Source organism: Emydura macquarii, unplaced genomic scaffold, assembly GCF_026122565.2.
Source record: "Emydura macquarii macquarii isolate MOO-44397 ecotype Brisbane River unplaced genomic scaffold, CSIRO-AGI_Emac_v2 contig_2205, whole genome shotgun sequence".
Lineage (NCBI taxonomy): Eukaryota > Metazoa > Chordata > Testudines > Chelidae > Emydura > Emydura macquarii.
This window is the reverse complement of record NW_027132342.1, coordinates 2523232-2549965: the sequence shown is the minus strand read 5'-3', so window position 1 is coordinate 2549965 and position 26734 is coordinate 2523232. Positions and strand designations below refer to the sequence as shown.

Below are 26734 nucleotides of genomic sequence, written 5' to 3'. Positions count from 1 at the left end.
AACATTTCACTCCCAACTCTGCCAGTTGCGTGAAGACAATCAGAGAACCAGGATAACCTCTTAACATAATGGCTAAGGTTAAGATTCTGTCATGTGTATTTTTAGTAAAAATCAGGGATTGGTCGCGGGCAATAAACAAAAATTCACAGAAGCCCGTGACCTATCCCTGACTTTTACTAAAAATACCCTGGCAGAGGGGGTGGAAAACATTGCTGCTGAGGCTTGCAGCTGCTCTAGCCCTCTGCTACTCCTGTGGCAGGGGCAGACCGTTGCTGCTCCAGCCCCAGGGGGGGCTGACTCAACATGGGCCACTGTTCTGGCAGGTTGGCTGCTGGTTAGTTGTTGGGGCAGCCCTGGAGCTGGCCTCTGGTCAGCTGTTTGGGGCAACTGCTCTACCAATCAGCCCTGTCCCAGAAGTTACAGAGGTCATGGAAAGTCAGAGAATCTATGAACTTCGTGACCAAATTGCATCCTTAATAATGGGTGAATTTTTTATTTCTTCCACTAGATAAATGAACCTGCAATCTGCCCAACTCAGCAAGCACTGTCCACTTTTGGGGCAATACTAGCTTCTGGAGGGCCTCTTCGGTGAGCTGCAATCTCCAGAACCAATGGACCACTGGGGAATTCACCAAAGTGCACCCTGGCAGCAGCTCGTGTAAACTCTGAACTGTTTGTATGTAATTGTCTGTTTTCAGATCTCCATGACAGAAAAATGAGAATTGCCAGGCAAATGATCACTCCAGAACAGCATTCTGTCTCTGACCGTTGCAAGTACCAGATGTTTTAGAGAGGTGTAAAACCTCCTATAAAAGATAAGTATGGAATAATACATCCATAGAGGAAGGTGCTTCTGTGTCTTGCAAAGTGGTGAGACTTTACTGCAAATTAATCAGTTCCAATATGTCATTAGAGAAACTACATTTTGATATTGTAACAGCATAAAGCAAAATGTAAGCCTCTTTTTTGGTTACTTGTATAAGTATACTATATTTATTTTAATTTTAAAAATTGATTAAGAATCCTCCCTTGCTGGTCAGGGAGTTGCTTGCCATGTTTTATCTCAGAGGATATTTTTACACTAGCTTATGTCATTCCTGGACACATCTGTTAATGTTGGATAAATGGCAACTCATGGTTTAGTACTTATGAGAAGTTCCACAGACTCATATGAATCTTTCAGATGTGAAGCTTAAAAAGGCTCTTGGTAAACTGCACCTCATATATGCAACCAGTGAATGACAGGATAATCAAAATATTTAAAGCCTTTATTCTCAGTGGTTGATGATAGCTCTAATTACTAGCACACAGAGATAGGTAAAAAGTCCTTGAGAAGCAATCAATTTGTTTGATGACATGAACAGGCTGCTACTAGTTGGAATACTGGGAGAACCATCATAATTCAAAAATCTTTAATTTGCTGTGGTTTTTGTTTGTTTTTTTCCATTTTAAATCTGACTACATAGAACTCTCTTCTCCCAGACAGGAAATCTGCATGTGCCATCATCATGAACTGATTAGCTACACTTAAGAAAGATTATCTCTTGCAGATTACGTAAGAGCTGAAGACGATTTACTTGTGTATAAAGAGTTTTCAGGAGAAGATAGGAACAGAAAAGGCACTTCACAGATCTACATTACAAAGTGAAAATTCAGTAGCAAGACTATATTGGAGAAGACCATCAGCTGATATAAAATATTATAGCTGTGCTGACTTCAGTGGACTTCACTGTGCTTGGGAGCCTGGTCAATGTAGAAATCCAAACCCAGGATCCAGACCCAGAGCTGCAATCGATTTATTAGGCGAATTTATGGGTTCATTGTATATCATTATTATTTAAGTGAACTTCCCTCCACTGTAGGTAAGTTACAAGATGCAGTGGCAAAAGTCTTAGTTAAACTGCATGTATGATCAGAAAGATGACTATGAAAAAATGCATCTCCTTATTTGATATTCTCCTTACATGTATTCTTATCTATATCTGCTCATTCACTACCTTTCATTCTGATTAGCACTTGCTGAGCTCATATAGGCATGAGAGAATGATCTAAATTCTACTCTGCCATGCACATCATCAACAGAGTTATTATATTTCAGCTGTTAGTCTTTGCCTTGAGGTGTGTAATTCAGTGGAATTACTGTGCAGGCAGAAAGAGCCCATCTTGACTTTCAGATCCCAGGATTTGCAGAGCTGACAGAAAAACCCATCTTTTTACTTAGAAACCACTGAACTGACAATCTAGTGTGTAGAATAATCACGAGATAAATTTGTAATGGCTTTTACACAGACTAGCCAGCCAGCAAAAGACAGCAGAAGTCAAATTATGATGTATTATATCTCCATAATCAATAATAAGAACGCTTGGACACTCTGCTTCTTATTATACATACTTAGATTAATAAAAGCATTTAACTTCAGGGAGTACATGTTCCGCAGACCTAACTCTACATTAGAGGATATCAAGCTATGGTTACTTCCAGCTCGTAACCTAATAACTGGTTCTAAAACACTACTAGTCTCTGTAATGTTTACCACTACCTAAAGCACCTCTTTCCTCCCTCCGCAGCCACATAACTCATCAACTGGCCCATATATATGGGAACCTCCTCCAAGGCAAAGGCCTAACTATGCCCCAATGACAAATATCCCAGACACTATGCTTGCCTGTCAGTTCATATATGTTTGCCCTCTGCTGGATGGCATGTCAGACCTGTACATGTATGATAACGTCACCTTCCAGTGGCTGCCCACAACAGAGGATAGAAGCCCTCACACTACTGCACAAGTGAGAAAGTTGCATGTTACATATCAGCTTAGTAGGAAGTTAGTCAAAAATCCCCTGTCCAGTTTATGCTTGATACAGAACAGATTTCCTCCCCCCACCACCATTCTCAGTTAATGTATGTAAACACAAGGATTCATGTTCTGGCTTTTGGGTTACTACAATACCACCAACCAGAGCTAGTTGGTCATTCGGGGCTGGTGAAACTAAGCGCCAGTCAACAATGCACCAGTTGTCAGCTATGAAACAGATACTGATAAGTAGCTATAGCAGAGGTTCTCAAACTGTGTTCTAAGTGCCACTGTGTTCTAGGTGTCAGGTCTCTGAGCCTGGAGAAAGAAGAATCAGGTGAACTAGAGAGGGGATGGAGGAGAATTTTAAGCAAAGGCTGGCTCTCGCTGGTTATGTGGGAGGGATTTTTCTGAATCTAGTGGTTTGGGTGGGTTGGCGGGTTCTGAGGTTGATAGATGCAATCCTACCCATGGTGCAAAAATCCTGTGTCCCAGTTTTTCACTTTGAAAATCTAGTCAACATACAGGAGGAAAGTAGGAGATTATATGAAGCATGAAGATTTCTCTATGTGGTGTGAACTTTTAGGACCTAGCCCGCAACAATGCAGAGACTAGTGCTGGGTAAGTGTTAAGAGATTTGGCTTTGATATGCATCCAAAAGTTTGAATTTCTGAGGTCAGGTTAGTAAACTCTCATGAACAGGTTCCTTCATGAGATGGCCAGTGTGTCCTGCTCTCAGTGTGTTTGGAAATATATTATGGCGATATTTCAGTACTGGCATTTCTGGCTGAAACTAGAAAGTTCAGGATTGTGGAAAGTGAATTAAAGATTTAAAAATAAAGCCCATATTCAAGATCTGGATGTAGGTCCAGATAGGTGGTTCTTTTAGTCAAACTGCTTCATCCATTCCCAGTGCTGAAATGAGTATCAAGAAAGTAAAACTAGTTTTCCCAATTGACTTGAACTTGAAGATATTGAGAATGTGCTGTGACCGTCCTGGATAAAGTTCACTTTAGCAATCAATGAGATGAATAATTTGGTATTTTAGATAATCTTACCAGTAAAGTCGATGAGTTACTTGGATGCTCTGTAGAGAGCGGCATAGCAGAAATTTCATGAGAGGGCTTTCAAGACTCCACTCAAACTTCATAGCCTTAACAGATACAGAAATAACAATCACTTACATGCTGTTTTTGTTGCATTCTCTTTAAAACAAAATAGCCCAATAAGGGTTTTTGTTTATAGATGCGTGTATTTTAAAAGCAATAACCCAGCACATGCAGAACATTCCCAGAAACGCAGTGGGCAAAGATAAGTCAGGCCTTCAGCACACGCCATTTTTTTGTGAAAGTTGCAGTTGCAGAGACTAAGTTCACTGTGATCCTGTGATATGTGTTTTCAGAGACACCAGCCCCTGTGAAAATTAAAAATAGATTCAAATTCCTAAATAATCCCCTGGAATTAAAACTAAATTATTTTTTAAAAAATTATTTGCAATACAGTAGCACCTAGAGGCCACAACAGAGATCAGAGCCCCATTGTGATACACTGTAAGAAACATTCTCTGACCCAAAGAGCATAATGTCTAAATAGACAAGACAGACAAAGAGTAGAAGCAGAAAGACTTGCCCAGCATTACACAGCAGGTCAGTGGCACTGCTGAGAATAGCATCTAGGTCTTCTGAGACCAATCCAGTGCCATATCCACTGGACCATGCTGCCTCTCTGTTGTTAAGTTGTAAAATAGAATCATGTGGGACTAATAATTACTTACAAAGCACCACAGACCTTTTCCACCAATGTGCTAAGAGTGGTACAAACCAGGTCAGATGTATTACACAAAAATTATTATGGGAATGGAAAAAGGGATTGACCAGCAAAGAAAGTTACATTTTAAAATTTAGGAATAAAGTGAAAATTGCTAAAAGTCAAGCTGAATTAGATCTTGCCAAGGAAATTATAACCAAAAAAAATCTTATTTATTCTATGAATAAAAGAGATAAAGGAAGGGATGAGACTGGGCTACTGTGCAATGTGGAAGGGGAGGAGAATAATCTAGGTTTGGCCCAAAAACTAAATGAAAATTTTGCCTTCTATTTCAATAAGGATGATAACATAGAAAATGGGTATGAAAACAAGATTGCTGATGGCAATGAGCATATAAAAATTGAAATGACCATATCTGAAGTGGAAGAAAAATGTAAAGATCTTAACATGCTCAAATCGGATAATTTCCATCCCAGAATACTGATAGAAATGGGACATGAGATTGCTTGTTTGGCAGCAAGGATTTTTAACACATTTATCTATTGGGGTGGTACTGTATAACTGGAGAATAGCTAACACCATACCTATATTTAAGGAAGTGGTTTGGGCAATTACAGACCTGTTAGTCTAAACTCAGTAGTCTGCAAGTTTTTAGAACGAATTGTGACAGAAAGAATAATTAAATTCCTGGAGCTCATCGGAAAAGGGGATGCAATGAAACATGAGTTTACCAAAGTATATCATGTCAGACTAACCCAATTTCTTTCTTTGAAAAAATAACATTTTTTAGATAAGAGAAACACTGTGGCTTTAAAATGCTTGGACTTCAGTAATGCATTTGATGTGATACCACAAGGGAAACTATTAGTTAAATTAGAGAAGATGAGGATTAGTACAAGAACTGTTAAGTGAGTGAGGAACTAGATGAATTAGATGATCTGGTGGACCCTTCTGGCCTTAAATTCTATGATCATGACGCTACATAATCTATAGTTCAGCCCTCTAGTAACTTAATTATTACATCCCTTGAAAGTGGCTCTTTCCTGGGTTTCCCTCCTCACTGCCCTTCCATAAGCACACACCCCAACATAATCTGAAGAGCTCTGACCTCAGAGGAGCTACAGAAGAGGTATTTGCAAAAGATTGTATAGAGGAAGGACAATATTTTGAGGCTAGCCATCTCTTCCTGTACCCCAAGAAAATATCCACGGAGTCATGGTTGCTAATCCTTGAGAAAACAGTTGCGACATTCAGGCCTACAACTTATAAAGTGATTTGGGATCATTTGTGAAGAAAGACTATGAATATAATGAAAGACTATTATGCATGCTAATTGCCCTCCTCGATCCACACTGGCAGCATCTTTCCCCCATCCTTACATCAATTGTATTTGGGTATTTTGCAAAGATACCTAAAAGTAAATAACTCATTGTGATGACAAACACTACTTTAATTGCAGAGAAGCCATGCCACTACCAGCCATTGATTTGATGGTGTGTGCTGTTGGTCATAATTCCTTTTTTTTTTTTTTCAGATGCAATATTTTTTCCAGAGGAAAGGCCTCTTTGCAGGACACACAAAAATCCAACCAGCAATCCAAGAAGCAAACCACATTCTCTTGAGTAAAGCATGACTTATAGTTCAGCCCTGTCGTTAACTCAATCATTGCATCAGCTGATCTGCCTTTCTTGCTTATTTTTCCACTAATGTATCAATCAAACTGGAAGAATTAAAAGTATTTAATGAAGTTATTGATCTAGCTAGAGAACTTCCTTGGCTATCCACTTTTTCCTTACCTGAACCAGCTGTGGGAGGTATTCTAATAATTCATCATTTGACAGATTTTTGATTTGTTGGACTGCAGTTCTGCGAATGTCTTGATCTGGAAAACTAGTGCAAAACAAATAGCAGTCATTAAGCATTATTGAGCTGCTGTTGATACATTACAGTTCTCATGACTCTCAGCAATACAAAGTGATAAAGAAATGGGAGAGGAAGATCAGTCTGTTTGACAATAACAGAAATCAAAACATATATGGCTGATAACTTATTTGCACAGATTGTTACTATACCTTACAATGAAAAAGCATTACACTGATCTTCAGGCACCTCTTTTCAGTTGAGCTATAATGAACCATTCAGTTCCTTTGGTTATATACTAGTATATTAAGCAAATTATGAGGTTTCTGCAACTCTTTTTCAGAACCGGCTGAAACTCAGAATTTCCACTGCATGGGAAATTTCAACATTTCAAATTTTGTTTTTGTTCTGAATCAGAATTAAAAGACAAACTTTTGAACTGTGTCGATTCATTTTTATTTTGACTTTTTATTACATCTTAATAACACAATATAGAATGTGGAAACAAAGCCATTTTGAAATGAAAAATCAAAATGCTTTTTTTCAATTTTTTTTCCTAAATGAAATTTCATGGAGATCAACACATTCCCTTGGAAAGTTTAGATTTTGATGAAACAGCATTTTCCAATGGAAATATGTTCCACTGGAAAATTTTCAACCAGCACTCTGTTAAGGCCAAACTTGATGGCTCAGGAGTAGAGCTGGCCAGAATGTCTGCATCAAAAAAGGTTCGGGTGAAATAAAACTTTTTGACCAAAATCAAAAATGTTAGCAGAAAATTTTCCAGTTTTTCATTAATAAATTGAAAATTGAAAAAAAAAGTTCAGTAAAAGAATTCATCTTTCACTTTCAGAAACTGAAAAATTCTCTCAGAGAATTTTTAAAAACAACATCTTTTGAAATTTCCTGCAAAAAGAAATGGCCATTTTTTACAAGCTCTACTCAGCACATTAGAAATGGTCTATGCAGCATTTCACCTCCAGAGAATTTGCTCAACTCTATCCCAAGTCATTAGTGTCAGTACCATCGTTATGTTCAGGGGACTCATTGAAGTGAGTTGATAGGCTCAATCCAGTTCCTTCCAGTCAAGCATATGCACCACGGAAACTAACAAAACCCCAGCAATTCCAAAGTGACACTATTTCTGGGAGTTTAAGAGTATTTGGTGCACAACTTCATTTGGATTTCAGTGCTGTTTCAGAGCCTAACTCCCTTCGGCTCCTCTGAAAAAATTTCAGCCTAAGTCTCATCTACTTGGCATGGATGCCAAGGGCTGACTGGAGCTTGAGACTGAGCTGTTATCTCACCCAAAGGGGGTTTCTTTCAGGTCAAGCCAGGTGCACATTGGCAGAGGGCAGTGTGGGGAAGATAGCATTGCCCATGCCCATGCTATATCGGTTCTGTAAATCAATAGAGGACTTCATTTTTCCAAGTTGTCTGTCAGGCCATTAAATTCACTTGAAAATAAATGAAAACAAACATGAAAGACAAGAACAAAATAGAAGCTATGGTACTGGGAGAGTAATAAAGTTTCCACACTTGAGAGAGACTGAAGAACTTGTGTGGGCATTTTTGTGCAGAAGTGTATGGGTACCTGAAATTCTAGTGAGGTACTGTTCAGTAGAATTAAATTTAAAAAACAAGAAAACCTCTTCACACTTTGATAATCAAATTGCTGCGTGTCTTCAAATAATTAAGAAAAAAAAAATAAAAATGGATTGACAATATTTTGGACCTGTTAATAAGCCCTACAATCATAGCCCACCTGTAGCATTCATTCCAAATGTCTTTTTAATGATGCCACTGTGTTTGGTTTTTTTTTAATTTTGTTTATCTGTATAGTGCATATTTGATGATATTTTTAATATTGTCTATAATTATTTGTGAAGTGCTGAGAGTGCCCTGAGAGGAGGGAAGGAGGGGGGTGCTTTATAAATAAATTATCATATTAGTCCCAAATTGGTCTATTTTACAAGAGTTAATTCTTTTTTAATTCCAGGTAACCTATTGTGAATTTGAAGCTGCTACTTCAATTTTTACACGGTATTTAGAACAAAATGCATTTAAATGAAGATCATACATTTAAAAAACCCACACCCTAATCCCCTTATCATTCTATCATTGAATTATGCAATTGCTCCAAAGGGTTGTGAGCCAAACTTGTACAGATAGTATGGGAATCAGTACCTTCCTTCCCCTCCTTCCTGGTTCAACAAGTTACTGGAGAGTGAAATAGGTTCTATACAGACACAAAGTCAAGCAGAAAATGTTATTACTCAGTTACTACTTGTTCTTGGGAGGAGCCAATGCTTGAAGATGTGAAATGTTATTAAGGCAAAATTCTGTTTTTCCCAGCCAGTAGAAGAACAAACCTTCTTATTTGAACAGTTCCAGATAATCCAACTGTTAATGCTTTGATTCCTTAAAACTAATTTTCTAAGAGCTGTAGTGCGAAATATATCAATGTATCTAAATTATTTTAAGGAGTTATGTTTAGTTTCACAGTGCACTGAAAGGCATACACACTGCAGTAGAAATCTAGAGGTCGGCTTGCTTCAGCAAACATGGCTTTTGCCACTCTGTTTTTGGATAAGATTCTGTATTGCTCTCCGTTACTAAACTGTTTCAGCTTGTAAATATTAAGGTCAATTTGAGGTCAAACAACCTGTCTGAGGGAACGAGTAACAGACCAGTCTGGTTAACCAAGTGACAACTTGTTAAATCCAAAGAGTAACAACCATCCCTACTTTTGAATTTCTGTGCTGTTTGGGAACACAGATAGAGCATTTATTGGCGCTGCTTCTTTTTTTATTTATCTGTATTTCCGGATTAGTTTGATTAGGATGAACATCTAACATCCTTAGAAACATTAGATCCACAATGAAAAACTCAATTAGTATTATGCAATGCTTATGTTGCATTCTTAAGTTCTACTTCTTAAAAACCATTATGATTTTGGGTCAGAAATCCTATGTGAAACGAAAACCTACCCTTTGCATTACTAGAAATTCCAGCTTCTTCTAGCCAGGGCTTTTCCACATGGTGAGTTACTACATGGCAAACTGGTACATTGTAGATTCACAGTCTGGCTTACTGTGCAGTAACTCGCTATGTAGATAAGCCCTGTCATCAAGTGAATCCTCAAATGTTGTGTCAGGACTGATTTCAGTCATCCCTAAATTATGCCTGATCCTCCAATCACCTTGACCTCTTTACTTGTCTGATATACTCCTTGGTTCTATTTCTTCATTATCTTTTCAGGTAGCAAGTATTTCAGGGCAAGGACTCTGCCTTTCCATATGTTTGTTCTGGGCATGAATATAGGGGTGCTACAGGTAAAAAGTAATACACAAACCATGGGTGTCAAATCCGGTCTTAAACAACATTTTGCAGCACAGGGAACTCCAACAATCTTCCCTTGGTAGCTTGTACTGTTTCTTGGATTATTCTTATAGTTATAAGATTTCCCCTAATATTTAACCTACATGGCCACACTGCTGCTTTAAACTCATAATGTTTTGTTCTTTCCTGTCTGACTACTGAAAATAATTGGCCACCTTCCTGTTTATAACATCCTTTTATGTAGTTGTAGATTGTTGTATCTCCTTTCAGACTTTACGTTGACATTTTAAACAGGATTCTGAACTGAGTAAGCAAATTGCAATTTGCTTTGGAAGTAAGAATAGCTGGTCTTGATTCTTTTCATATGGGTATCTAGCAAGGAAATGTTTCTCTAGCTGCATCATTCAGCTAAATCAGATCCAAATAAAAAACCTAGCTGAGACTTCATGTGCATTTGTGACATTCCCTGGAGACCTTTAGATCTAGGAATAAATTACTAGATTCCAACTGATGCATATCTATAGTTTTCATTTGTAACAGATATATTAGTCTTAATTTTAATGTACAATTTCAGATAACCATATGTTGGAGAACTCATACATATTTGTCATGTAAATGGGATGGAAATGTTTTACTGTAGAGGTTGGAGTATTTTTATAGTATGTGATTTTCCTTTTGGTAAAGAGAGAGGCATCTCACATGCCATCTTTCTGGCAGGGATATGCCACCTACTGAGAAGTTTACCATATGCCATGCAGTGCTGTAAACCCTGCTCACATTTTGCATAAATAGTTACATTCTGCTGTGTTCTCCCACATATAGTATTGCAAATCTGAGTGATGAAATGAAGGATTTGATACTTGTCAGAAATGTACACAGCTACACTTACAGACCAGTGTAATCAATGCATTGATTCCTAGAGCCTCAGGACTTGAAGAAGTGTAGGACATCATGTTGCTGAGTGTTTTATAAATGCCTACAAAGGCAGACAGAAGTGTCAAAAATGGATATTCAACTAAGATTAGTCACAAAATTAAGCTTTATTGTTTTGCTTTTTCATATACATAAATAGATTGAGTCAGGTGATTTACAGAATTTAACAAGAGCACAATTCCCCCCTCACAATTTTAGAGATTATTTTTATAATGAAAATTAGTTGCTGTTTTAAAATATTATCATCATTTTAATATTCCTCTGCAGGTTTGTAAACAAAGTATCAAAGCAGCTTTGTGCTAATGCATGAAAGTATACTGTTTAATTATGTGATCACATACTATTGTTTCCACAGGGTCCCTGCCTTATTCAGTGCACAGGATGGATGGTACTCACTTAATGAACAGCTATTCAATATTTTGTTTTATCCTCATTTTTCAATGTGTAGCTCTAAGTCCTATTTAAAACACTATTCAAACCCTACTTTGAGGACAGATTTATTATTCAAAGGCTGTCATCACTATAGTATCTGAGTGCTTCATAATTTATCTTAACAGCATCCCTAAGAGATGAGGGTATTGAGTTGGTATTATCCCCATTTTGCAGATGGGGAACTGAGGCACAACCCTGATTCACTCTCAAAGCAAGTGCATCCTGTGCTCTGAATGAGGCAAGGATCCTGTGAAAAAATAGCATGTAGTCATGTAGTTAAAGACTTCATCACAATACACTTACATAAGGGAGTCAAATTTAGGTTGCACAGGCAATTTTAGTTTGGACATTTCCTACCTTTTGAATGCTTGACTTTGCAGCCAGAATAATGTAGGTTTTTACGTGTAATTTCTTAGTTTTTTAAAAAGCAAACTGAAAACACAAATTCCATCACTTGGTGTCATATTGACACCCACACAGTTCATCAACAGGATTGGAACTTTTAAATCCAACACACAGACTCTGCCACTTGAGCAAATTCAGTAGGCTGTCTCCTCTGTGAACCAGGAATAGATGGGTTTCACAGATATTTGCTGACAGCAGAGGAATGGTGAGACTCAGATGTCGTGGGCCCACTTTCCACTAGCCCAGAAAGGGTTAACCACTCACTGGGAGGTGCAAGTCCCACCCCCGCAAGCTGCGTTGAGCATGCTCCAACTGCAGTCCAACTCGTTCTAGGCTGCCCACTGATGAGGAAGGATGTATGCCAGAGGCGCTAGCTCAGGAAGTGCTGCAGTCCTTCTCTGAGGCTGACAGAGACCCGGAGAACCAGGCAGGATACCTAGTGTGTCCAGATCCCTGACCTGAGTCAGAGTCGTGGACGTCTATACTTGCTGAGGAGCCCATAAGATCTGAAGCCCTGTGGGCCACCACATCAGGAGTCAGAGTAAGAAGCAACCCAGGGAAGTGGGAAAGAGCCATGACTCCGGGAAGAGTCAGCATGCTGTGGATGGATTGCCCACTGACTCAGTGGTAAGCAATCTTGCTACTGGCCAGATCCTTGGATGGGGGAACAGTGGAGTAGGGAGGGGCCAGGCTCCCCAACCCTGGCTGTCACCTCCCTGTTGGCAGGCCCCTGACTCTGGCTGTTGGGCCACACAGCCCTGATCCCCAGTGTAGCCATATTGACTCTGACCACTGGGCCATACTGCCCTGAATGCAAGGACAGTCAGGCAAACTCTAACTGTGGGGCTGCGACACACGCCAACCCACCCCACAGGGGGACAGTGTGGACGTACCCCATAACAGGTTCCATTCCAGACTCTAGAAGAGAGAGCACTTTAGTGTGCATAGCCCCTTCTGTCTGTTCCCCTCCTCCAAACTTGACCCCTTCTGTTCCATCCTCTCCAACTGTCCCTGTTCGACCCCTGACTCTTCATTCCCATTCCACTCTCCACACCTAGCCAGTCCTAGTTACAGCTGGGTAGGAAATGGTTTTCCCATCTGCAAAAACTTTTGAAGGTATTTCATTTCTTGTAAGATGAAAAAAAAGAGACCTCTCCACCCCAGAATAGTCAACAGTGTGGCAGGTAGGAGCGCTCACCTGGTTTGGATTTAGAGCAGAGACTTGACTCTGGGTCTCCCGCATCCCAGGTGAGTGCCTAAACCACTAGGCTATTGATCATTCTAGGGTGGGTCTCTCTCTCTCTTGCTCTGTGGACAGATGTTTTGTTGAAACTGATATGTTCCCACAATAAGTTGCAGTTTCAACAAACTATCATTTTCAAAAACAACAAAATTTGTTGAAAAATCCCCAACTAGCTCTTGTCCTAGTCTCCTCCTCCATCCCCTATAATCACACAGTCTTCTTCCAATGGCTCCCCATCTCTGTCCAGCCATTCCCAGATTCTGCCACCTGGTCCCCAGACATTGTGCCCAGCCATTCCTCAGTTTCCTCCCTCTTGGGTCCTCACCCCCATGGTGTCTTCCAGTCATCTTTCTTCCCCATGTTCCCTACCTCCACTGGCTTTCAGTCCCAGACGCCTCATCTAATCTCAGTCTCCCCACACTGCATCTCTTGCTTCTTGTCTCAGGGTATATCTACAGTGCCAGGGCTGCATGGATCGATGCAGCAGGATCGACTGAGTGGGCAGTGGAAACCCATTCGATCGATTCTGGAAGTGCTCTCCAGCTGATGCAATAAATTCCCCCCTCTCCCCCCCTCCCCCCCCCCCCAAAAAAAAAGAAAGAGTAAGGCTGCATCAACCGGAGGGCATCTCCCATCAATGAAGCATAGGGAAGATGCCACAGTAAGGGAGCATAAATAAGTAAATGGGAGATACGCAAGCTACAAAACGTAGCTTGCGTATCTCCCATCAGTGGCAGCTGCCAGTGCAGACCAGGCCTTAGTCTCTTTGTCCAGCCAGTACCAGTTCTTACTTGCACTACAGCTCAATGTCAGATTTGTCTTCCCCACATCCTACACTCCCTTCCTTCTGCCAGTCACTGTCTCCTCCCCCAGACCATCATCTCATCTCAGATGCCTCTAGTTTCCATGGTTCCCAGTCCCAGTCTCCTTTCCCAGCCAGTCCCAGGCTTGCCCAACCTCAATGTCCAGTCCCAATCTCCCATAACAGTTTGGGACTTTCTTTCTTTCTTTTTATTTTTTTAAAGCCCCCAAAATCTGAAATTCTGGAAAACATGACAGTAGTTTTAAAGAAGTGCCAGTATGGGTCTATACTGGTTGTTTCCAAGCCCTGCATAGAAATAAGTCAACCATAATACTGACCCCCATTCTGCATATACAACTTCCATAGACTGAGAGATACATTTGATCCAACATTTTCAAGTTAAGTTCATGGGGCAAAATTCACTACTGAGTTGCATAGGTATTAATTTGGCCCACGGATCTTTAAAAGGGCAGAACTTAGTCATTGCATTTGTACTTTGATTAATTTTTACATATTTCTTCTTTGTGGCCTTTTGGCTAAGACTATGTCCATACTACAGACTTTTGCCGGCATTAATAGTTAGTCAGGGGTGTGAAGAGTTGTGATCCCTGAATGACATAACTGTGCTGGCAGAAGTCTCTAGCACAAACATAGTTATATTGGAAAAGTATAATATGCCAATATTTCTATACTAGTAAAGTGTAGACATATCCTAAGATCAAGCATACATCAGTTTAATATGTGACATTTCCACTACTAAGAACTATATCCTGCATTGAAAAGGTATACAGCAAAATACAATATGTCCGATCAGTTCTTGGAATGTTCTGGGGACAAACTTTTGTTTCAGAAGGTGGAGGAAGTAACTAGACTGACAGCCATTTTAGACTTGATTCTGACTAACAGGGACGAATTGGTAGGGAATCTAAGGAGGAAGGCAATTTGGGTGAAAATGATCATGAAACGATGATTTTTAGGACTCTACGGAACAGACAGAATGACAGCAGCAGTATAACAACAATGGATTTAAAAAAAACAGATTTTAGCAAGCTCAGAGAACTAATAGGTAAAGAAGAAAACATATGGGAAGAAAACATAAGGTAAAAAGGGGGTCAGGTGTGCTGGCAGTTTCTCAAAGGCACTATATTAAAGGCACAACAGCAAAACTATTCCAATGTGATACAAAAAAAATAGGAAGAATAGTAAGAGGCCAATATAACTCCATCCAGAGCTCTTTCATTACTGAAAATTATTACAATCCTACAAAAACTGGAAGGATGTACAAATTGCTAAGGATGAATACAAAAGAACAGCACAAGCATGTAGGGATAAAATCAGAAAGGCTAAGACACAAAATGTAGCAAAGAACATAAAAGGCAAATAAGATGAGGTTCTATAAATACGTTAGGAGTAAGAGAAAGATGAAGGGAAGTATAGGTCTTCTACTTAGTGGGGAGGAGAGCTAATAACAGACAACATCAAGAAGGGTGAGGTGTTTAATGCCTATTTTACTTCAGTCTTCACTAAAAATGGTGACCAGATTCACAACACAATTAATATTAACAACAAGGGAGAAAGAACACAAGGCAAAACAGAGAAAAAAATGGTTAAAGAATATTAGGTAAGTTAGATATGTTCATGTTGGCAGGGCCTGATGAAATGCACGTTAGGGTACCTAAGGAACTAGCTGAAACAATCCTGGAACCATAAGCATATCTTTGAGAATGCATGGAGATGGGTGAGGTCCCAGAAGACTGAAGGGGGACAAACATAGTACCTATTGTTAAAAAGGGGAACAAAGAAGACCCGAGGAAATTATAGACCAGTCAGCCTGACTTTGATATCTGGAAAGGTACTGGAACAAATTACTAAACAATCAATTTGTGTGCACTTAGAGGATAATAGGGTTGTAAGGAATAGCCAACATGGATTTGTCAAGAACAAGTTATGACAAACCAACCTAATTTCCTTCTTTGACTGAGTTATTGGCATATTGGATGGGGGGAAATCTGTAGGTCTGATATATCTTGATTTTAGTAAGGTTTTTGACACAAACCCCCATGGATTTCTCCTAAGCAAAGTAGGAAAATGTGGTCTTGGTGTAAATACTATAAAGTGTTGCAAAACTGATTGAAAGACAATATTGAAAAAGTATTCATCAATGGTTTGCTGTCAAACTGGGGGGGGGGATGAATTGAGTGGGATCCTGCAGGGATCTGTTCTGGGTCCACTACTATTCAATATTTTCATTAATGACTTAGATAATGGAGTGGAGAGTATGCTTATAAAATTTGTAGATGACACCAAGCTCCAAGGGGTTGCAAACATTTTGGAGGATAGGATTAGAATTCAAAATGACCTTAAAAACTGGAGAAATTGGTCTGAAATTGTCAAGATGAGATTAAGTTAAGACAAGTGAAAAGTACTACACTTAGAAAGAAATCAAATCAAATGCACAACAAACAAAATGGGGAATAACTTGTACTGCTGAAAAGGATATTGGGGGTTACAGTGGATCACAAATTGAATATGAGCCAACAACGTGATGCAGTTACAAAAAGGGCTAATATTTTGGGGTGCACTAACAGGAGTGTCATATGTAAGACACAAGGGGTAATTGTCCCATTCTACTTGGCACTGGTGAGGCCTGAGCTGGAGTACTATGTCCAATTCTGGGCACTATACTTTAATAAGGCCATAAACAAATTGAAGAGAATCCAGAGAAGAGCAACAAAAAAGGTAAAACGCTTAGAAAACCTGACCTATAGGGAAAGGTTAAAAAACTAGGTATGTTTATTCTTGAGACAAGACGACTGAGGGTGGACCTGATAACAGTCTTCCTATATGATAAGGGCTGTTATAAAGAGGATGGTGACCAATTGTTCTCCAGGAGCACTGAAGGTAGGACAAGAAGTAAGTAGCTTAATCTGCGGTGAGAGACTTAGGTTGGATATTAGGAAAACCTTTCTAACTGTAAGGAAAGTTAAGCACTGGAACAGGCTTCCATAAGAGGTTATGGAGCTTTGGATGTTTTCAAGAACAGGTTAGACAAACACTTGTCAGGGATGGTCTAGGTATACTTCATCCGAGCTCAGTGCCAGGGGATGGATCAGATGACCTCTTGAGGTCCATTACAGCTCTACATTTCTATGATTGATAGGAGGAGGTATAGGAATAAATTTTCTAATAAGGCTTCCCCATTTGAAAACATCCATGGCTATGATCTTATATTTTTTCAAAGGATAAAAAATGTCCTCCATCATACCTACACAACCGTCATGTGGTCCTTAGGTATTTAGCTTTCTGCCTACTTTTGCATATCTGTGCACAAAAGTGCAACACCCAACAGAGATATCCACTCTAACTATGGCATTTGCCACCAAAAGATTTAATCAAAGTTAAAGGTATTGAGAAGACTATTGCAGGCCTTAGTAATGATCTGCTACTTATTGTAGAGTGTTGTCTTTTACAACATTAATGCAAAGCAGTTTAATGACTTTATAGTTTATCTGCTTCATACATACATATACAACTACAACTTTCAGAATCATCAAGAGATTCAACAGACAAGATACAATCTAACTGCTTCTTACTCAATTATTTTATTGGGCATTCTGCTATTGATGTGAAGGGAACCAGTCAAATTCTACTTTTAATTACACCAGTGGTGATTTGAAGCAACTCCACTGAAGTTAATCTGGATTTGCCCTGGTGTAATAGAGCAGAATTTAGCACCAGGTCTCCACATATTATTACTATTGTTCATGAAGTGACTTTCACAAGTCTTAACACACTTTTACAAATTACACTACACTTAATTTTATCCAGGTCTATAATGCAGCCACATATGGGGTGGGATACAGTAGTCACTATATCTAGTGACGTAATAATCCACACTAACATCAGGTTCAGATCAAGAGGTGAAGAAGGATACTGTGACTAAGAAGAGAGGCAGGGAACTTTAAGGATATCATCATTTTGCCAGGACACTAGTGGTAACATCCTTGTTTAAAAGTGAAAAAGGGAATCTCTAATATTCACAGGGGCAAAAACTAGGGATCCAAGAATTTTGCAGGGTTCACGTGATACCGGTGTTCGCAAAATAAAGCCAGCAACAGAGAAGGAAAGAGGCTAGCCACAAACTGAATTCTTAACATTTATTTGGACGTTCAAATTCAGGAATTCAGACTTACAAAGCACTACCTAATCCCAAACACTCTCTCTTTCCTACCCCATCCCTCCAGCCCCACTAAGCATCTGGTGCCTTTATCCACCACTGCTATCTTCAAGGCCTTCCAATGACATCCTACTCCACATGCTACCTCCTTTAGTATCTGAAGGAGACTGGCCATCCTCTCTTCCATCTGTTATTGTTGAGGCACTACAACCCCACTAGCCTAAGGTCCTTTTTGAGAGTAACTGGACCCTTTCCCCGCAAACCACTGGAGATTCAAATTTCATGCCTGGCAACTCACTCTGCAGGGATCCATAAGGCAGCAGTGCCCCTTAAGGGCTAGTAGAGAAGACTGAAAACCCTATCAGTTCCTAATCCTGCTTCCTCTTTGACCATGGGTGATGACAACTTAATTCTGGTCTAGAAAAAGTGTTGGGTCAGCAGCTCTGGCCAACAAATAGGGGGATGGAGCCAGGACTCTCCATTCCCCACCTATTCTAGGAATGGAGTAAGCAGGCACATAAACCCTCTTACAATGTGTGCCTGAAGTCAAGATCCTCTTAGCATGCAACTGGATTCTTACTCCTACTTAATCTCCTGTTGTAAGGGACTGGGGCATAAGTAGTCTTGCCTAGTGGTCACAGCTGGGCTGAACTCAGCCCACCAGGGATGGGAGTCACCAGGCAGGAGTTGGAGGAATCACAAGGTCAGGTCCCGTAAATAAGAATCAGGGGCAGAGTCAGGCCAGGGTCAAAGAGTGGAGATCAGAGGTAGTACCAGGTGACAATCAAGAGGCAGGAATCAGGGTCAGAGTCAGGCTGGAACCAGAAACTGGAGATCAGAGGCAGTACTGGGCTAGAATCAAAAGCGGAAGTCAGGGTTGAAGTCAGGATGGAGTCAGAGACCAGGAGACAAGGCAAAGTCTGGCACTGCAGCAGGTTGAGGTCTGTGTGGTTGCCCATAACATTTCCTGCGGCAACCCCCGGGGTTAAGTAGGAGGCACTTAGCCAATCATAGGTCCACAGGGTACTGTCACTCTCAGTTTCATGGGTACTTCCTGCAGCACCTACTCTCCACAATGCTCCCTGGCTGTGCCTTCTGCATGGTCTTTGCATGGTGACACTATGGCAGTATCAGCCGCCGTAGGCTCTGCGGACCTGGATTCTAGTTCTTGGGTCTTTGCAGTTGTTCAGCCCAATTCAGAATCCAGCCCATAGTTTGCAGAAAAATCTGTTTATCTGTCTTATACTGGCTACTTTCTCCTTCCACCCCACTAAACCACTGGCAACAAATGTCATCTCTCCAGTGCTGGCACAAAGCTTGGACTGTGATGGAGAATTATGCATGATCTTCTTTTGATGTTGTGTTCTAATTTTAGGTCAGTATCAGGGCTTCCTAGCTGCAATACATCACATGGCTGGAATTGAATGGCAGGTATGCAGTAAAAAGCAGGTTGGCACTATACATCTTCTGTGGGGAGCTGTTGCTGGGTGCTGTGACGCTCTAAAATTTCACGTACACTCAAAATTATTGTTTAGTTATTTTGCTTTTCAGGTCACTTACTGTGTTCATATATACAAAATATAAAAGAACACATTAATGTAATCTGAAAACCAAAATAACCTAACAATTGTTAAGTGCACCTGCCCTATATGTATACGGCATATAAGTGTGCCTGCCATATCTATGATGGCATTTATAAAACTTAATTTGGCTTTTCTCCATTAATACAATAACTGTGCCTATATCATTTCTCTGGCTGGGGTGCCATTAAACAGAGATGTTAGCCAAGATTTTAGTTGAACTCTTTCTCTCAAGGAGGGTAAGCAAGGGAAGCCAATGATAAAAACAGAGGTGGAAATGCATAGGACAGCAACTAGCAGTGCAGGGGAGGAGGGATCAACTTTCTACCCTTTGCCTTTCGAAAATTTATATTTTTCAGACTGTAATTTGTAATCAGCCTTCCTTGAAATTAGAGGTAAAACTAAGAGTGTCAAATCTTATTTTGCACTCTACCCTCCTTTCTTCATTAAAGAGAGCTTCAATGTTTTTTAAATTGGTTTTTAAGCACTGGCTCCTGAGAGGCCTTAAGAATCCATGCTTGATGCAAGTACTGGATGCCACATTGCTACTAAATTTATCTGTGAAACATAGCAGAATGTGTTCCAGTTTATGAAAGTTCTTTTCTAGTGCATAAATTACTAACTTCTTATTAGGCTGCCTGGAGTCATGCTTGCAAAGCAGAGAAGTGCGTCAGCAAAGGGAAAGATCTGCCAGAAGAACGAGGTCCGTCTATTAAAGCGTACACTTAACTGGCTTGTGAGTGAGAGAGCTGTATTGTGTGTTCTGAACATTTGGGCTTGATCCTGAGAGGCACAGAGCATCTGCAACTCTCACTAAATTGCATGGGATGTGCTAACTTCTTAGGATCAAGACAATTAGATGTTGACTCCTGTGACTTCTCTTCTTTCCTCTTAGTCCTTGCAAAAGTGAGCATAGTGCTCAGGAAGCGTGCTTTAGCCTTGCTCTGAGAAGGCCATGCCCTATGGGTAATTCAGTCTCTTTAGCCCAAGGCTTTCAAAAGTGACAAGAGATTTGTGTGTGTACAGCCTGTGTTTCAGAAAGTCAGGTCCCTGAAGATGTCTCAAATTGAGCACCCAAAAACTGTAACCACCAAAAACTGAAGCACCCAAAATTACCGCTCACTTCTGAAAATCTTGAAGCGTAGTTTCTTGGATCAGATCATGAATAAACATGCTAAATAGTGACAGCTGCTGTGGCAATTTCTGTAGAAACTTGTGCAGACAGAGACCAGCTGACTCATTTCACTTACACAAGCCACTGAACAACCGTCAGATGGTAATGACTTCTGGTTACCATTCACATTGGACTACATTTGAACTAGCAACCCAGAGATCCCATTATCGAGCCCCTGAGACTTCCCATTCCCATGAAACAACTTTTCAATTAAATGGAGAATACTTCTGGGTGGATAACATGATAAAACACATGCTGAGATAAGAAGCATTTCTGTTAGACACACCTCAACTTTTATTTGCATATGACATCCTTTTGCAATTCAATCTCTAGTCAAAAGAAATTAGGAGGACATTTTGTTACTCTCAGAAATCAGCAGCAGAGCGTAAAAATTGCCAGAGCCAAGCATAATGCAGACCAGAGTAGAGCAATCCTGAGTCAATGCACCTACAATCCAAACTGACTGAGGGTTATAGGGGCAATGTGAAGCCAAGTTAGCAATACAGCCACTGCTGCTACTTAACTGATGAAAATTATTGAATAGGTTAAAACCAGTGTGATTCTGTCTGGATTAGGGGGACCATTTAGAATATTATTTAACATAAATATTTCAAAATTACAATAATTCATATGAGATAGGCCATGTCACATACCGTTAGAAAGGTTATAATTTGCTAAGTATGATTATATTGTTTATGTGTATGTGTCATATTTGTATTGGAAGTTATGGATATGTTTGATGTATCTGTATTTCAGCTTGTGTTGTGTTTCTGGGCAACAACCCAGACAAGATGGCAGAAGCAATAAGCTGCTTAATGGCCCATTAAGGGAACTCAAAGTTACAATAAGCCCAGAGAAAGAACCCACTACACCTTATGAGTCACCAGGACATGCCCATGATATCTATCATGTTTCTGTAAATTCCACAAGCAGCATGGCAAAGGGACATAAAAGGCAGCTGCACCACATCCATATTGTCTTCAGCCTTCATTCTTGCTTCCTACCTCTGGATCAACTCATAGAATCATAGAAAATTAGGGCTGGAAGGGACCTCAGGAGATCATCTAGTTCAACCCCCTGCTCAAAGCAGGACCAACCCCAACTAAATCACCCCAGCCAGGGCTTTGTCAAGTCGTACCTTAAAAACCTCTAAGGATGTAATTGTGAAAGGTACTGGATGTACACCAGAGGCACTATACAAGCAAATTAGGCAAACTCCACAATTCTCCTGAATACCTGATATAAATGGACTTTCAAATCACTTGTATGTATCTGATTACTTTAATCATATAACACCTCTCACCTTGTTTGTTTGTTTCTTTCCTTTTATAATAAACCTTTAGTTTTAGTTACTAAAGGATTGGCTGGCAGCATGGTATTTTGGGTAAGATTCAAGGTCATATTGATCTGGTTATGTGGCTAACCCTTTGGGGTCAGGAAAACATTTTGGTAAAGGGAATAGAGTTTTAAATAACTTCTCTCTTTAATAGACCTAGTGGCTGATTTGGAGCCAGAGACTGAAATGCAGTAAAGGGGGCTCTGTGTATTTTTTGTTTTAGCTTTTTGATAACCAGTGTGAGGAATCAGAAGCACTGTTTATGGCTGATTGGGAAGTCTAATGTCAGTGTTGCTCACCAGTGCTGGGAGAATCTGCTATCCTTTTGCAGCCTGCCCTGACATTGGCATTTTCAGGTGGTCTACCTTAGGAATGGGTGGGTCACAACCAAGACACCGCAATCTCAGCCAGCTGAAAACACCCCCAGCAGTTCAGCTATCTGTGTAACTGGTCTTTTATAAATGTACATTCAGAGTGCAATGTACTCCCCCTAATCCTCAAGGACAGCTTCCTAGATGGTCTTAAACAAACATGCAACATGCCAGGGGCATTCAATATTTAAAGACAGAATATTTAAAGAAAAGAAGAGTTCTGTTGAGATCCCTCATCTCTTTTGTTAAAATGCTTGTAAAGTACATACCACAGTGAACACATTTTCTGTGAGGGTATGTAATTAAGGGAACCTCCCCCCTCAAATCCCAAATACAAGTATTTATTTTTGGCCAGCCATTCCACAGGCTGGATTGGAGGAGACAGGGTTATGACCTCTCACTCCACCCTTCCATGCCAACCTCCACAGCTGGACAGACTCAGAGTGAAGTGTACATTGCATTTTGTAAGGGGTATGTTGTAGTTGAAAGGTGTGATTGCAGCTCCTGTAGGTTTATCTGAGCTAGCTTTGAGATAGCTATAAAAAGAAAGCTAGCTCCAGTAACAGCAACAGTAGAGTCACAAAAGCAGAGGCTGTGACCTGGTCGAGTATGTAACCCAGAGTTCTGGGTGGGGTTGTACTCAGGAGGCTAGATTGTAATGATAACCCTGCTGCTGCAGCTAGATTACTATTGTTACTTGAGCTAGCTTTCATCTAGCTAGATCAAAGTTACCTCAGGTGTGCCTACATGAGCTGCAACAACATTTCCCAACAGCAGTGTAGTCATGCCATAAATGTGTGGCACAGCAACTTTGCGTCTCTGATAGGCTTTCAGGCAACCTGAGTCACAAAGCCTTTTAGAACACCTGATGGGGTTGTAAAACTGCATACCACACCCAATGCAGAGCTGTATCTTTAAGGAATAATTGAGTCCTTTGTCTACAGAAGTGCCAACTGTAGGTGTAGCCAGAACTAGCTAAGAGGTTCTGTTTTTGAATCTTGGCATGTTCCCTAAATCACCAGTAAGACTTATGCCAGTGTGGAGAGAGAACATCAGTGTGATGCTTGCCATTGTATTTGTTCCAATGTGAAATAGAACAGTGCTCTGGTCAATCATGAAAGCCCTAAAATATTGCAATAATGGCAAACATGGTATGCACACATACACTTCTTGAGCACACTCACAAATGTAATAAAAGACTTTCCATGCAGGAAAGACCTAATCCTTCAAGATCTCTGCAGGTAGAACTCCCATTAAATTTCAGTAGGAGATGTTCATATGTAGGTGGGGAAGCTTAATACTTTGGATTCAGACCTAAACCAGAGAAGTGGGGATAAGAATCATGTGGAACATCAATGATCATCTATGGTTATTTTTAAATATATATATTTAAAAAACTGTTTCTGTAAATGAGTAATGGGAGTATGAAGTCCTAACTCACTGGGCAAAGGGTTAGGTGAAGTCTCCAAAAGCTTGCCTCTGAATTTCTTTTCTAAAGACATGGTGTATAACTAGTAAATCAGTTTGCAAAACAGGATTTGTAGGTTTAACCATAGAAAGCTCAGCACCCAGACAAGCAAGGGGTTGAAACAATACATCCTTTGCATCATCATTTTGTCCAATTGTGTGATGTTTTCACATGGAGATTTCTTCAAACAACTCCTCCGTCCGTCCGTCCGTCCGTCCGTCCGTCCGTCCGTCCCCCCCCCGCGCGCGAAACAATCTGAGAAAATACATTTGCTGACACAGGTTCTTTTCGCTGAAGATTATGTATGTCACAGGTTAAAAGATACTCTCACAACAACAGAGAGGCTTTTTAATGCACAAAAGGCACCGAACTCTCACTGAAAGTCAATGACAGTGTAACATTAGAAGCCAGTTCTCAATTGCCCCAAAGTCTGGGATGTGTTTATTGCAGAAAGAGGGGCCAGTGGCAAAGGCCAGATGTACACTTTGATGTGGTAGCTTGATCTAGAAGCATGGTTCAGCTCCATCTCCATTACTCACTTTATGTCTGTACAGCAGTGTTAAAATGTAAAGTGCTGTGTAAGTGCTACGTATCTGACTGATCACCTGTTACTAGAAACGGAATGAATCCATGATACAGACTGAAATACACTTTTCATTATCACGAAAAATAGCTAACCTTCTTAGGCAAGAAGACAGGGCCAGCACATTCAACTGAAGGTCAGCACGAGAGTTCTAATTACATCTTCACTTTGACACACAGGCAAAGCTGAAAGCGGACAGTCAATGAACCAAAGTTTGGTATTATACTGAACAAATCTAAGTGCTGAATTAATCAGCAGACTAGGAGTCTGTTTGTTATTATTTTCTGACTTAGTTAATTCTCTCTTACCTGAAAGTCAGAAGCCCAAGTGCCTCCAAAGGGTTAGAAAAGTTCCATTCCCTCAACACCATGTACATTTCTGATATGTTCTTTCGATCCCAACTGGGTGCACTGCCCAGTACCAAAGGAAGGGAGCAGTTTTCATTGTTGCAGTAGGAACGATAAAACCATAAAAATCTTCTCTCTTGTGCTGACAGCCTGGAAGAGAAAATTAGAAATTCAGTTTGAAATTAAAACCACCTAGAGCCTTATATAGCAGCAAACTATTGTAAAGAGGGGGCACTGCTTTCAGGCTAAGTACTTATTCTCCTTGGGATGGGATATCATTTTCTGTGTGCCAGCTCTTATAAAGAAATGATATTTATAATCTGGATCTGTCAGCCTTGGGACATATAAAGATGAACTCTCAAATGAGATGCACATACAGATATTTCACTTTGTCAAGCCCTCTCTCTCTCTCTCTCCACAGTTATTTTTGAGTGTGCAGTTTTGGCCAGAGATATTACTGTCATATCCACTACGTACTCTATACTATCTCTAATTAACTGCTGTGACAACTACTGATTATAACACAGCTAGTCAACTTTCACTCCCTTGCTCCCCACTGATTAACTCAGGTGACAGCATGCATATGCATTCTAGGATAGGAGACTTTAAAAGGGCATGTCTGTCTGTCTGTGTGTCTCTCTCTCTTACACACCTGTGATTGTCCCTGGCCCTTGCAAAAGGGGTGTGCAAAAGAGGATAAGTAGGAAGAAAGCTCCTTTCACTTTCCAAGCCTCCTTCAAAAAACCAGTCTGGCCTGGTGTGCCTCACTTTACTGATCTGCAGAATGGGTGTAATGCCACCTCCCTCGCTGAGATGTGTGAATGTCATATTAGTAAAATGCCTTATCCCCCAACATTGCAAAAATCAATAAGCCAATGAAAAGAACATCAGGTTAATGTGTACTGTATGTCCTTCAATGTGCCAACAATTCATATGCCTTTTCTTGGTCCATAGAACAAATAGCCTCATTAAATCTTAGGCTTCAGTATCATCACAAACCAAAAAAAAAAAACAAAAAACCCAAAACATCACCAAGACAAAATTGCTAACAGAGACAGAAAATCCTAATTTAAAGCTTGAGCTCTAAAAACTAGCCTTAAAATGTACATAAATTACAAATAGACAAAATTCATAATTAACATTATAGATATCACTAAGGCTCTGAAAGAACATAGGTGTCATACTGGATCAGATCTATGATTCATCTATCTTGTCCAGTATCCCATCTCGGACAGTAACCAGCATCAGAGATTTCAGAGGAAGGTGCAAAAATCCTTGTTGTAGGTAGTAATGGGATAACCTGCCCCCAAGGAAGTTTTCTTCTAATCCCCAATAGCTGGAAGTCAAATCCATCCCTGAAACATGAGTGCTTGCATCTATTTCAAAACACTTCTCCCAAGGATTTACTATAACAACAACTTTTTCTTAGCCGAATAAATAGCTTATTCTTTTCTGACTCCTGCTAAGATTTTGGCTTTGGTATTATCTCATGGCAATGAGTTACATAGGTTAATTGTGGATTATGTGAAAAAAGATTTCCTTCTATCAATTTTGAATTTGCCAGGCATTTGGAATAGGCATTGGCAGCACAAGCCATAGACAAGGGGTTTAGTTTTGTGGGGAAAGACCACTTGCTTTCTTTTCATCAGAAGGGAGTGAGGAAGATAAATTCATAATTATGTGAGCTGCTGAGATATGATAGTGACAGGGGCCACATAAGAGACATCTTACCTAATGTGATATTTTAGTACTAGTAGTTTTAAGCAAATTATTTTATCAAATAAAAAGTTTATTTTAAGCTTCAGAAACAAGAGGTGTCAGTATGGTTCATGATCTCTTTACTGTAGCTCAACAGTTCACTTAGTGCTCACAATACAAGTCAGCAATTCTTGTGTTTGTATGTAGGGTATGTGTGTGTCACACTCCAAAGAAGAGATAAAGGTTTAGCTTTTTGATGGTCTGTTATGTGTTCCTTTACACTCAGATAGCATTCAGCGGGGAAGTACCAGTAGAGGACACCTCTTGCATGTTGATTTTAGAGATTTTCTAGTTTTCACACAGCATCTTCTGAACATGAGTCTGTTGTTCAGATTACTTCGGGTAAAGCTTAAAAACGGAT

The 26734-nt window shown here is 40.1% G+C and overlaps 1 protein-coding gene across 1 annotated transcript in view; it reads right to left on the bottom strand.

The window, feature by feature from the left end:
* The window catches only part of PIK3C2G (phosphatidylinositol-4-phosphate 3-kinase catalytic subunit type 2 gamma), a 262202-nt gene that overhangs the window by 140086 nt on the left and 95382 nt on the right, over positions 1-26734 (bottom strand). Inside the window, exons 17-19 of the mRNA XM_067558969.1 lie at positions 24577-24765; positions 6359-6452; positions 3854-3948 (exon numbers count right to left, since the gene is read on the bottom strand). Of these exons, the coding sequence (XP_067415070.1) occupies positions 3854-3948; positions 6359-6452; positions 24577-24765 (378 nt within the window). The remainder of the gene's footprint in view (positions 1-3853; positions 3949-6358; positions 6453-24576; positions 24766-26734) is intronic.